Raw genomic sequence first — 12,756 nt, 5'->3', positions numbered from 1 at the left:
GAACCAATGGTTGGAAGATTCTTTTGTCTCCTCTTCTCTTTGCAAATTTGACTTCCAAATAAAATAAAATTTTAAAAATATTTTGTTATTTGTTAATCTCTTGAAAATTATTTCTATAAAGCCTCCAAGCAAGAAAGAAAATACTGTGCAAAGTCTAAATATTTATCTTACATTTACCAGAGCATTCCGTTTTTAAGAAAACATTTGTTGCTTGTGCAATAATTGTTGCTGACAATCTACATTAGATTGCCCCATTTCATCCCATTTTCATTGACTCTCATACAGAAATTGATGATACTACGTCAAGGGTATCCATTTAATGACCATCTACTATCTATTATCAGAGAAAACAGTTGGGATATTTTTCTTAGATACAAAATCCTGGAAAGCTCTTCTTTCATTTATGTTAAAAACTCTAAAAGTGGTCTATATAAGCTCTATGATCACAAAATACTCAGAATACATTTGTGTATCTCCTCAAAAAGGAAATTTAACAGGATCTTCCACTTGTATAATAGAAGGTGTGGTTATACTGCTTGAGTGGTTTCAGTCATGTTGAACACAGTGTACCTGCCATTGAGCTAGAGAATCCTGAGCTTCAGTCTAAAATATCCTCCATATAATTGTAAATGCCATCTTTTGAAACACCAGTTAACAAAAATTAAGAAATTAGTCATCAAATCATACTTGACACATTTTACAGATCTAGTCTAGAATCAAGCTTAGACATGACACACCTACAAGACAAGAGACAAGTCTTTTTTGCAGTGATCACTCATTGGGGTTGGTACACGATGACCCATTGACCAAATCTAGCTGATCACCCAATTTGTAAATTCTCATGGGAACAAACTCATGCTCATTTGTTTTTAAGTTGCTCACAGGTGTTGTGGTGCCCAGTGGAGTTGAGCAATTGCAACAAAGTTCATGTGTTCTGTAAAGTCTAATATGCAAATTGTTTGGTCCTATATTATCAAAGGTTGCTGAACTATGCCTTCAACTATAAATCAAAAAATGTCCTCTTAAGTCTTCATTAGAAACTGTGTTGCTTTTAATGAACATAAAAAGTTTAAGCAATATGTGCATAGCTATTAAACAGCGTTGATTTCCCAGATATATCCCCATGAAGCCATAAGAATACTAGGCTTATTTGCAATAGGTAACCAAGACACATCAGGCATATTCTACACTGGAGCTTGTGTCATTCAAATAAGGCCTTACTGATATCTCCTCATTCATTCGTTGTTTTGCAACATGACCATTGTACTGGTCTGTTAAGGTGTGGAGTTTATGTCCCTCTCCTTAAATCCAGGCTTCCTTTGGTCAATACAATATGGCAGAAGTAACTTTCTTTGAAGTTAAAGTCTACCTGGGTCTGTTAGAACATTGTTTTCAGGCATGCCTCTTGACTCCTGCTAATCAAGCATGGATGGCCATGGCCTATAAGCTGATAACTTGAACTGAGTTCCCTGAGTCTCCAACTGGCTGCATAAGTGAGCTGTCTTAGGTCCCAGCCCAACCATGCCCTCAGGTTTCTGAACTTCAGCAGCATTATCCACCTAAAATCACACAGAGAAAGTTACATATTATAACCAGCCCAAAAATAATAATAATCTCAAATCAATAAGTTTCTCCAAGGAAAATCACCTGGCTGAGCCATGTCAGCCCTGCAAGGCAGATGACTGATAACAAGTAACAAACTGTTTTTAATCCACTAAGTTTTGGGGTAGTTTTGCATATAGCAATAGGTAGAATAGCTGCAGGAAATGTTTCCCAGATAAAGGATGTTACACACTCTTTTACATCAGATTTGAATCTGGCTCAAGCAACTATTTCATGGGTTCCAGAAAAAGAAAAAAAAAAAAAAGCACACCCTACAGTGCTGTCATTAACTGTTTCTTTCCCAATTTGTTTTTATCAACTGGAGATTTATTCTCATGAAGGCACCAGCTGAATTATTTTAGCAAACCAAACCCTTGTGATTTATGAAGTTCAATATATTTTCCTGAAACCTTAACATTTTATCTTTCCCTTTTTCTGTAAATTCTCTTATAGGGATTCCATGCATTTGATTTTGCAACTCAGAAAATTAACCCTGTTGTTGAATACAGAAACATCTGTGTCTACACACATTTTTCAGTTACTTGGCAACAACCTACCAAATCCTCAAGGCAATATAGACAGAATGCAGGTAAATAAAGCTTTTACCATGCAATTGGTAGCTCAGCACACTGAGGGGAAAGCTCCTTGCAGCTGCCTGCTCTAAGTCATGATAATTCCTGCTAAAAACCAGGGGATGCCACATTTGCTTTGATGGTACAACAGATGGCAAGCATGGTTCTGTGATGCTTACCTCGAGAAAGCAGGACCCAATAAAACACAGTAAAACTGAGGGAACACAGTGGGCCTCTGCAGATTGCAACTTCTCCCTCACCAGAATACGATCAGGGATAGATGGTATCGCTGATCACCCAAAGAAAATCAAAACCCCTGTGAATGAAACATTTGCTTGGTTCTTAAGTGATAGAGAATCTGTGCATTGTAGCATAGCAAAAGGTAAAGTTCAAAAATATTTCAAGAAATCAAAAATCTCTGTGAAGGTTCATCAAACTCTAGGTGATGAATCAATCACTATCTTCACCCATGAGGAAGGTCAGGATAAATATAACTTTTTCATCATTATATCTACAACAATATTTTAACATTACTTACATGTGAGCATACTTATCACATTTAATTGAACATGTTCTGTAAAACTAATGCTTCTTGCCCACTCACTCATTAGAGTGGCCTCTGGGCACCTTCTGCAGCCTCTTCACAAGGACGAGTCCCAAGCTCCCTATTAGCTATCCTCGGGCTCCTTCTTATCTCCAGGACATTGTCTGAAATCCCTTTGCCAAAAGTCCTCTCTTCCACCATTCTCTTTCTGTCTGGTGAACCCCTTATGTCTCTCAGCTCAGAGATCATCTCCACCAAGAGGCATGTTGAGACGGCCCTCCCTGGCTCTGGGATAAACCACTCTGCTTCACGTCTTAGATGGATCCTCATAAACCATGGCTTTGAACTTGCAAGTAAATGCCCTGGCATTATCAGTACCCTCTGCACTGATCTCTACCCATCCAAACTGTAAGCCCATTGTAGGACAAGTTTTGATCTTTAAATATTCCTGTGACCCCAGTGTCAGGTGCAATAATTATGATTTACCAAACATCTTGGAATCTGTTAAGAATTTTGAAAAGCAAAAGTTGTAAGGATATTATTAGTATTGGACTGTTTGTATACAATATGTAGCTTTCTCCATGAATAAAGAATAAGTCTTTCTGATGAGGTGCCATTAGTGTCATTTTCATATAAAGAACAAGGACATTGTTATTTAGCTCATAATCGGTCTTATTATTAGAACAATTATAATGGAGACAATATAGACCTTGTAGCTCCCACACTTTCAAGGGCGTGTTTCAATGAGATTTGGTAGACTATAAATAAGGTTATTACTTTCTTCCATTTTGTGATAATTTTACCTGTAAATAATTGTATATTTATAAATTCATAAGTCCTTCAAAACACCACCTCCTAAGAGGGTTATGAGGGTTTTTAAAAATGCTTTACAAACACTTTGATTCTTTAGAGACAAAATATCATCAATCTTATTATACATGTAAAACAGTAAGAGAAATTTTGTGCTGACTACCACAGGAGCTGGAAAAATTTGATACAGAATTAGGAACAGTTATACTTCATAAATAAACGGATTTCCAAAATGCCTAATTTTCTCCACTTTAAGTTCAAGAAACATCCATGAAACATTATGGAAAATAAATAAATCCACTATGCATTTTATCTTGATACTGATTTTAGAGTGACACACTTGTCATGCTGTGATTCCGTTGATTGGTCACTGTGTGATGTGAAAGGGACACTCCACCTTACAGGGCTGACTGGAGGTAACTAAGAAGAGATTCAGAGACTATGTGGGGTAAACCATGTGCCTGTTCCAACTCAAATGCCAGTCCAGTGCAATATGTACTGGGATGACAGCCACAATGCTCAAAACAGGTATGCATTCTACCACAAGTGAAACTAGGTTAAGATACCAACATTTATTGGCCATATGAGATGTCCTAGGTGATGGTCGGAGTGCTTTACAGATATTATTTTGTCTAGTCCTCACAGCAACCCTAAGAGATAGTTTCTTTTATTGCCTACATACTGCTAAGTGTATTTTGGTTCCAAACATTTTGACACAATGCGTAGTTGTTTCATAACAGGTAGCTTCTTGAATTTTTTCAAGTAATCTCATTTGAACTTGATGAGAAGTGGGCTCTCCAGGGCAGTGTTTCCGCAAATAGCTACTAGATAGTCTCAAGATGCTGACAGCACGGTATTAGTGTTTCAGTGTCAAATCTATCCCTTTCCATTGCTGTGTTGAATTAACAGTCTTCTTAGAAAAATGTGCAAAAAAGGTTTAGAATCAGCATCGTGTAAATTAGTACCCAAGCACTTGCTAGTTAATGTCAGCAGAAAATAAAGCCAAAGCCAAGCTGGTGAATGGGAAGCTCCATACTGCTCATTCAACTGTTGCTGGCATGTATATGCCATAGGAGCTGGGCACCAAATGACAGTCATGGCAAACTTTTTGCCTCTGGTAAGAGCTTCTTGAGGTCCACTTTTTCTTCTTTTAATTCCAAACATATCCACAGTGACTGATTTTTCCCATGTATCTACATAGGAATTTGTCAACCCAATTTCAGACCCTGTATATTGAGACTGAGAAAGCAGTTGAATGGATGGTTCCTTTAGTATATCAGCTTCACACCTTCTGCAGTTATCTGAGGCCCTAATTCCCCAACTGCCAGGCACTCAAATGCTAAAAGATGGCTTTACGTGTGAAGAAGTTCCATCCAGCACAGCAGGCCAGGATATCCCCTATCATTATTCACACTACGAGAGAAAAATGTGCCCTACATGATCAGAGCAGGGGGCAAACCAAAGCCAACTACATTTGATTCAGAACACATGATGATACTACAGGATATTTTATGTTCTTAATTATGGTTAGCTGAGAATAATTATGAAATTTAATTTTCTTTCCCTGAGCTGACACTATGTTGGTAGTGAGGCCAAAAGAGCCTGAGAGAGAAAATATTTTAATAATCTTTAATACAGATAATCTACTTGAATTCTTCCATTCTTGGCATTTTCTAAAGTAGAATAATGGTACCAGATACCTCATAATCATTGTAAAAATTAAGCAATTTGATTTATCTACATCTCTTTTACAGCACAGTAAATATTGGAATGTTCATTATTAATGTTACTGTTACTGCTTCTATCCCACATTGTACTAGGAATCTAGATAGCATAGTAAGACAAGAAACAGTATGATTAGCTACATACAATACTGCTGCCTTCATAGATTATTCAAAAAGTAGTTTGAAAACACTTATTACAATTAGCACTTAAATTTAGTATTACAGAACATGTGTAAATATATTAGAATTAATGATAAAAGTCTAACATAGTGGTTAGACATAGAAAAGGCCAAAAATTAAGTCCAGCAAACTTTAAAATACGTCAAGGGCAGTGCTATGGCACAGCAGTCTAAACCTCCAGCTGTGGGGGCATCAGCATCCCATGTGGGTCCCCCATTACTGCCCCAGCCATTCCACTTCTAATGCAGCTTCCCAAGACGTGGGAAAGCAGCAAAGGATGGCCCAGGTGCTTGGGCCCCTGTACCCACACTGGAGATTGAGAAGAATCTCCTGGATGCTGGTTTCAGCTCAGCTCAGCTCAGTTGATGCAACCATTTGGGGAGTGAACCAGTGGGAAAATATTAGCTCACAGCTGTAAGAAAATGTTTGGTAGTCCATTTTCAACACATGTGTTGAAATTCTTGCTAGCTTACTTGCAGGATGTTATGGAGTAGCCAAATAACAAGAGGAAATTGTAGGAAAGGAAGAAGGGTAATTTGTAACTTAGATGACATCTGGGAAGATTGTACATCTGGTCATACTCAGCCAGTGAGGAACTGGGGAAGGGACCTGGGTGCTAGGCTATAAATTGATTGCTATAACTGCTCTGGATATGCAAAACTGATAATAAAGTCTGGCTGTCCTTTCACTTCTTCAGTCTTAGACCATCTCTCAGACAGCTGAGGATATTTCCCATACAACCAAGTTTGATCTATCGAAGCAATATCATTGGTTATACTGTGACTTAATATGTCTTAAATGATTGTGAGAATTAATTAAACATTGATAGCATTGATAGCATTTAGCAATGGCACATGATTTTATTTGGCATTAATACTTCAAACGTAAGTTTAAAAGTTACCTCAGCTGATTCCTTTTTAACTTCCCCATCTTTAAACAGAAACAGTATTTTTGGTCTACTTCCTACCCTGGCTATATAGAAAGGAATAAATTGCATAAATGTGCATCATGTACTCACATTTTCAAAATCGAAGACTTGTGTTTGATTTTCAATGCTCTTAACCACAGCATAACACTGACTTAACAGACTAGACTACTTCACTTCTCCAGGTGCTTTCTACTCCATAAACTAGCTCATCTACATAACTCTAGGCCTACCAGTGTATTTTCACAATCTCATTCCAAGAAGCAGAAAGATTACATTCCTTAGAATTCAAAAATGAACCAAACTAAAAATGAACGATCACATACTAATGACAGTGCCCTATGAAATAATGCCTATGATTCTAATTCACTTTTTTCTATTAAAAAAAAAAAACAGGATTATAATGAACCCATAAAATAAACTAAAAAGAAATTAGTATAAGGAAATATTTTATATGTTTATTTTTATCAAACTTACCCTTAATGAAGGATACCTGGATATTTAACAAACAAACTCCTAGGTCGACATCCTTGCTGTATAATGTGACCTCATTATGTTCAACATCATGGACACTGATTGTATGGCTTCTACTGTGGACAATGGACATCTGACATTTCCAACCTTAATTATAATCTTCAGCTTAAAACTGTTAGCTTTTTTTTACTCACATCTTACCCATCAAGCTCTGGAATTATTGGTAATTTTTCCACCTAAAATATCATCACAACTTCTTGTTATGTAAGGAATTATTGTAAGACACAGACCTTTTATAGCCTTTTGAAACTACCAAGAAATTCAGAACATTGGAACATACTAATAGCATGGCACATGCATAAAACTACCCTTTTAAAGTGAAACAATAAAATCACTATATAATTCAAAACATAATTTCTAATAAAAATAGACACATAAATGTTAGTATAAGTTACTGTTACACGAACTTTTTGTGTCTTGTCTTGATGGCCATCTGAATCAGTCCATGACGTTGGAACCAATAATGCTAGTATTGCCCCTTGTCTAGTTTCGAGTTCAGATATAAAAAAAAAAAGGTTATTAACCTGTATGCTTACTGGTTAATCTCACTTTTTCTTTTCATTCAAGCAACTTGGAAAATCAAAACATTTTAATAATACAATTGCAAGAGAATCTAACAGAAAAAAAGATAATCATCAAAGATGTTCAAAGAAAGCTGAAAACCTAAGATGCCAAGATGGAAATGAACATAAAAAGCACAACTAATAGAAATTAACCATTTGGAGGGTAATTTCCCCAATCTTAATTATGTAAATTACAGAAGGGAAGCATTAAAGAGGAAAAAGCATTTGAGGCTGAAGTTCTTTATGTCAGTTTCTTTATAAATAAAATTATAATGCATATTCCTTTATTATTTTCAGTATTTTTCAATTAACAGTTTAACTCAAGAATACACACTGAAAACGTACAAGGCAGGTAATCTTCAAATAGAAGTAGATCAGATGATTAAAATATGAAAAGTGACAACAATATTTACCATTTGTTTCTTCTTGTACTGTAGGTTCATTATTTATTTGCATTTCTGAAAAAATAAAAGTACAATTAATTAGAAATCTGTCTGGTGACGTCATAAAGGGGAACAGGGAGAGAACCATGAATTCAGTTCTTCAGCAGTGAGCAATGCTTATGTTCCTTTTCAATGTAGACCAAAGTGTAACATATTTTTATATACGCTTTTATTTTCACTGTGAACATTCACTATAAATTCAACACAAAAGGTAAAATATCCAAGGGAACATTCCAAGTGCATCTAGGGTATCACATTCCATGATGTCCAGATGTAAGAAAAGCTTCTTGTACTTTCTTCTCCTGGTACTTTCAACTCTCACCTTGAAGATAAAGTTCAATTTCTGAATGGATTATGCCTTGAGACATGAAGGGAAGCCATCTGAGAAAAGAGAGAGAGGAAGGAGAAAGAAGAAGATACTCAATTTTACATATTTAAATGTAACTATAAAAATAGCCTTCAAAGCACTTAGAAGCAGTCGAACCTATTCACCACTGTGTTAACAATGATACTGTAACTTTGGCTTAAAAACTAAAATATGTAAGTTGCTAACCTTGTTAGCACTTACCTCTCTGTGTTTGCTAACCCTCAGTCACGAGCACCTGTCAACCCAACTGGGCTGGGCCTTCAGTGGTACAATCACAGAACCAACTTAAAACAAAGGCAAAGATAGGCTTAAGATTTAGACCTTGGTAGCTTGGCAAGCCTAGGAGAGGGACTTGCCTGCTGGCTTGAGGAAAACTTGGCATAGAAAAAGTAATTTCATGATTTTGACATTTTTTCTATAGGAGTTTTCATCTTGCTTTCATGTGGCTTTCTCTGAAATCTTTTTCTCAGTGTCTGCAAAAGAATCATGGTACCTTAAAACTTGGGAAATATCTTGCCAAATTTGAAAACTGTGCTTAGTGTATTGACCCATCCTGACAGTTTCTTCTAAATTAGTCAAACTTACATGTTAGAAGCTCCATGGTGCAGAAAAATTCAACCTACACTCTGGCTTTGTGATCCTATCCTTATGAAGTTGTTTCCTTCACTAATTTATGTACCTCAGAAAATTGTAATGAGACAGAAAAGTTCTCAAAAATATAAACGTTATATACATAAATGTTATTATCTTACAAAAGCTACATAGCTGCTATTCCACATTCGAACACACTTCTATTCCTTTTATCCAACCATCTCTTCACTTAATATTTATAAAATTCCATCTGTCAGCCTTTCAAAGAGACATCTGCACTTCCACATTGCAGCAGCACTATTTACAAGAGTCTGAATATGGAATCAAGTTAGGTATCCACACATGAATGACTAGATAAAGGAAAAAATATATACATATGCAATGGACTGCTATTATTCGGTCATAACAAAGGAAATCTTGGCATTGGCAGCAAATACATGGAACTAGAGTTCATTATGTTAAGTGAAATAATTCTGCTACAGAAAGATAAATAATGCACATTCTCTCTCATATGGTTAACACACAAAAACAATCAAACTGAACCTATAATAGTGATTATTAGAAGCAAGAAAGTGCAAAGTCATAGAGGAAGGAAGGATAATGGTTGCAAATTGCCCTAAGAGAGGAGATTGTTTACATTCTGCAGCACAGTGGGGTAACCGTAGTTAACAATAATGTATTCTACTTAGTAATAACTTGATGAAATGAGCCACCAGGCTCCAAAAATAAAAATTAGGGCATGGAAATGTTAATTGTCTAAATTGATTATTTTATGCTATGTACCTATCTTGAAATATTGCACAGAGGCCGCAGGGTAGCCTAGTGCTATGGTCCTAGTCTTGCTCACACCAGGAACTCATTCAGGCCACGGTTTGTATTCTGATGACATCACTTCCCTCCAGCTCCCTGCCCATGGTCTGGGAAAGCAGTCAAGGACAGCCCAAAACCTTGGGGCCCTGCACCTGCGTGGGAGACCTGGAAGAATTGCCTGGCTCCTGGCTTCGGATTGACTCAACTCCGGCCATTGCAGCCACTTGGGGTGAATAAATGGACAGAAGATTTTCCTCTCTGTCTCTCCTTCTCTCTATGAATCTGACTTTCCAAAACTATAAAATAAAATCTTTTTTGAAAAAAAGAAGTTGATGTTTGAAAAGAAAATAAAAGGCAAGGAAGGGCATCACAGAGAGAACAGTGTTAGCAAAGGTACATAAAGAAAATGATATGCCACAGTCCAAGAATCTTCTGGATATGTTGGAGTCAGGTCACTAGGTTGGGGAGCCATAGGGTCTGAGATGATTGAAGAACTGAGAAGTTAAGCTGACCTTACCACACTAGCATTGAAATCACAAGATGATGGGTCAATCTGGGATTTACAGGCGAACTATGAGCTAAACCATTCCTGCTCAGCTGTGAGGATCAATCATCTCTACATCTTCCAAAAGCCACAAGATAACTCACTTCCTTCTGTCCACTTATACTATTCTTTCTCTTTCTCACCTGGAATGCAGTAGCACATGGAGCTTATTTAATACATTTCATTAGTCCCTAATCATACAGTCTTATTGTACTGATCACACTTATGTATTCCATGTTCCTAGCCAGATTCTTACTTACACACAGAGTTTATTTTAATCACCAGAATAAGGAAAGTCACTTTTATGTTAAGGATAGAAGCTCTTGAGTCAAGGTTGAGTTAGACTGGTTCATTTTAAATTCTGGCCCCAATACCTTCTAGTTGTGCACTGTCTTGACCCATGTCCTTGGTCTCTCTAAGTGTCAATTTCCTCATTTGCAAATTACAAATAGTGATATCACCAACCCAACCATGATCCAAAATTAAGTGTATATAAATGTGTCACATTATCCAACATGTGATAAATGGTCAATAAATGCCAGTTAATACTGTATCTTCACATTGCCTACATAGTACTTGTGTATAGGCGGTATTATTGCAGACAAATTTGAGGTGACAATCAATGAAAATGTTCTCCTTTTTTAAGATTGTCATAAAAGGTGGGGCTTCCTCTCCAGACTTGTTGACCACCAAATTGAAATAATCTTTTTTATTAGATTGGACAGAAGTGAGATCCTGTTATCTGTATGTCTGTGCTTGTTTTAGTTCACTTAGCACCATATTATTGCAAATGATTGCAATAAACTGACTCAGTAGTATTCCATTGAGTATATGTAATACAGTTTCTTTATCCTTTCATTTGTTATTTCCATTTGTATTGTGCACAGTGTTGCAATAAATATGGAAGATCACATATCTCTCCAATAAACTTATTTCATTTTTTAAAAAAGTACCTGACTAGTGGGGTTGCTGGATCTTCAGGTAGTCTCATTATTTTTTTTTTTTCAGGAAACTCCATATTGCTTTCCATAATGTCTACACTTATTTATATTCCCACCACTGTGATAAGGATTCTGTTTCCCCATTCATCAGTTCACTCGTCAAACAACACAACAATCAGGGCTATGCCAGAGCCTTATCTTTGCTTCATTGGTGCAGGGGCCAAAGTACTTGGGCCATGTTACACTGCTTTTCCAGGTGCATTAGCAAGGAACAGACCATCTGGAACTCCAAACAGTCCCATACAGGTTGCCAGCATTGCGGGCAAGAGCTTACTACACCACAATGCCAACCCCCCTCTAACCACTGCACCACAAAGTCAGACTACATATAATATTTTAGATATTCAAAATCTATGGAATGTGTGATGCTCTTCTTTTTTTCTTTTTTTAAAATTTTTTACATATTATTACTATTATTATTATCATCATTTTATGATACAGTTCCATAGGCTCCTGGCATTTCCCTTATCCCCGGCCCAATACCCTCCCCCCCACCTAGTTTCTCTATATCATTACTAAAATACAATTCTTCATACGCAGTCATATGTCTATCATTGTGGGTATGGACAATGGCAGAGAAGCCAGCATCCTATTGTCAAAATATAGTAAACAGTTTCATTGTAAGTCCATCTTTGGAAGTAGAAATGCATACTACATTGTATCCTCACATCTGGACATTAGTCTCCATTTCACAGCTACTGTACATCCCATCAAATGAAAAGTCATAATACAAAATCAACAATAAAGAAAAATAGAAATTTACAATGCCATGAAGTTAAATGACATGTTACTAGATATGACAGTCTCCATTACACAGCTACTATACATCCCCTTAAATAAAAAGCCACAAAACAAAATCAACATCAGGAAGAAAAAAGAAATTAACAATACCAAGAAGTTAAATAACATGCTACTAAATGAGTAACGTGTAGCTGAAGAAATGAAAATCAAGAACCTTCTTGAAGAAAATGATGCTACTGTATGATCTACGAGTCACTGAATGATTTAATCAGAAGAAAGTGTTTTGAAGAGATGAAACTAATGAAACTAAACCCATGCGATACAGTTTTCGCTGATTTTTGTTGGTGAAGTGTGTCTCTTCTAGACAATAAATAGATGGGCTTTGCTTTTTAATCCAGTCTACTAATCTATGATGTTTGATTGAGCTGAAGCCATTTACATTCAGAGTTTAATATGTATGGGTGGTACTTTGGTCCTGTCATTTTAGGAATGGGTTGTTCATTGATTTAGTCTTCTGTTGTCATTTTACTGGGATGTTCTTCACATTTGCCTTTGGTTTTGTCGGGTGCTATTCCTCTTCTCTGTCAAGAGAACATCTTGAAGTATCATTTGTAGCGCAGGTTTGGAAGAGGCAAATTCTTTTCGCTCTTCTTGATTGTGGAAGAATTTTATTTCATTTTCAAAGACAAAAGAAAGCTTTGCTGGATATGTTATCCTAGGCCGACAATTTTTTTCTTTTAGAATCTGGAATATGTCACTCCATTCTCTTCTTGCCTGTAGAGTTTCCTGTGAGAGATCTCCTGTG

The 12,756-nt window shown here is 36.5% G+C and overlaps 1 protein-coding gene across 1 annotated transcript in view; it reads right to left on the bottom strand.

Annotated features, from left to right (window-relative positions):
• The window catches only part of RP1 (RP1 axonemal microtubule associated), a 280,642-nt gene that overhangs the window by 76,138 nt on the left and 191,748 nt on the right, over positions 1-12,756 (bottom strand). Inside the window, exons 23-24 of the mRNA XM_058668634.1 lie at positions 8,220-8,278; positions 7,868-7,912 (exon numbers count right to left, since the gene is read on the bottom strand). Of these exons, the coding sequence (XP_058524617.1) occupies positions 7,868-7,912; positions 8,220-8,278 (104 nt within the window). The remainder of the gene's footprint in view (positions 1-7,867; positions 7,913-8,219; positions 8,279-12,756) is intronic.

Source organism: Ochotona princeps, chromosome 9 (assembly GCF_030435755.1).
Source record: "Ochotona princeps isolate mOchPri1 chromosome 9, mOchPri1.hap1, whole genome shotgun sequence".
Lineage (NCBI taxonomy): Eukaryota > Metazoa > Chordata > Mammalia > Lagomorpha > Ochotonidae > Ochotona > Ochotona princeps.
This window is presented reverse-complemented; position numbering and strand designations above follow the sequence as displayed.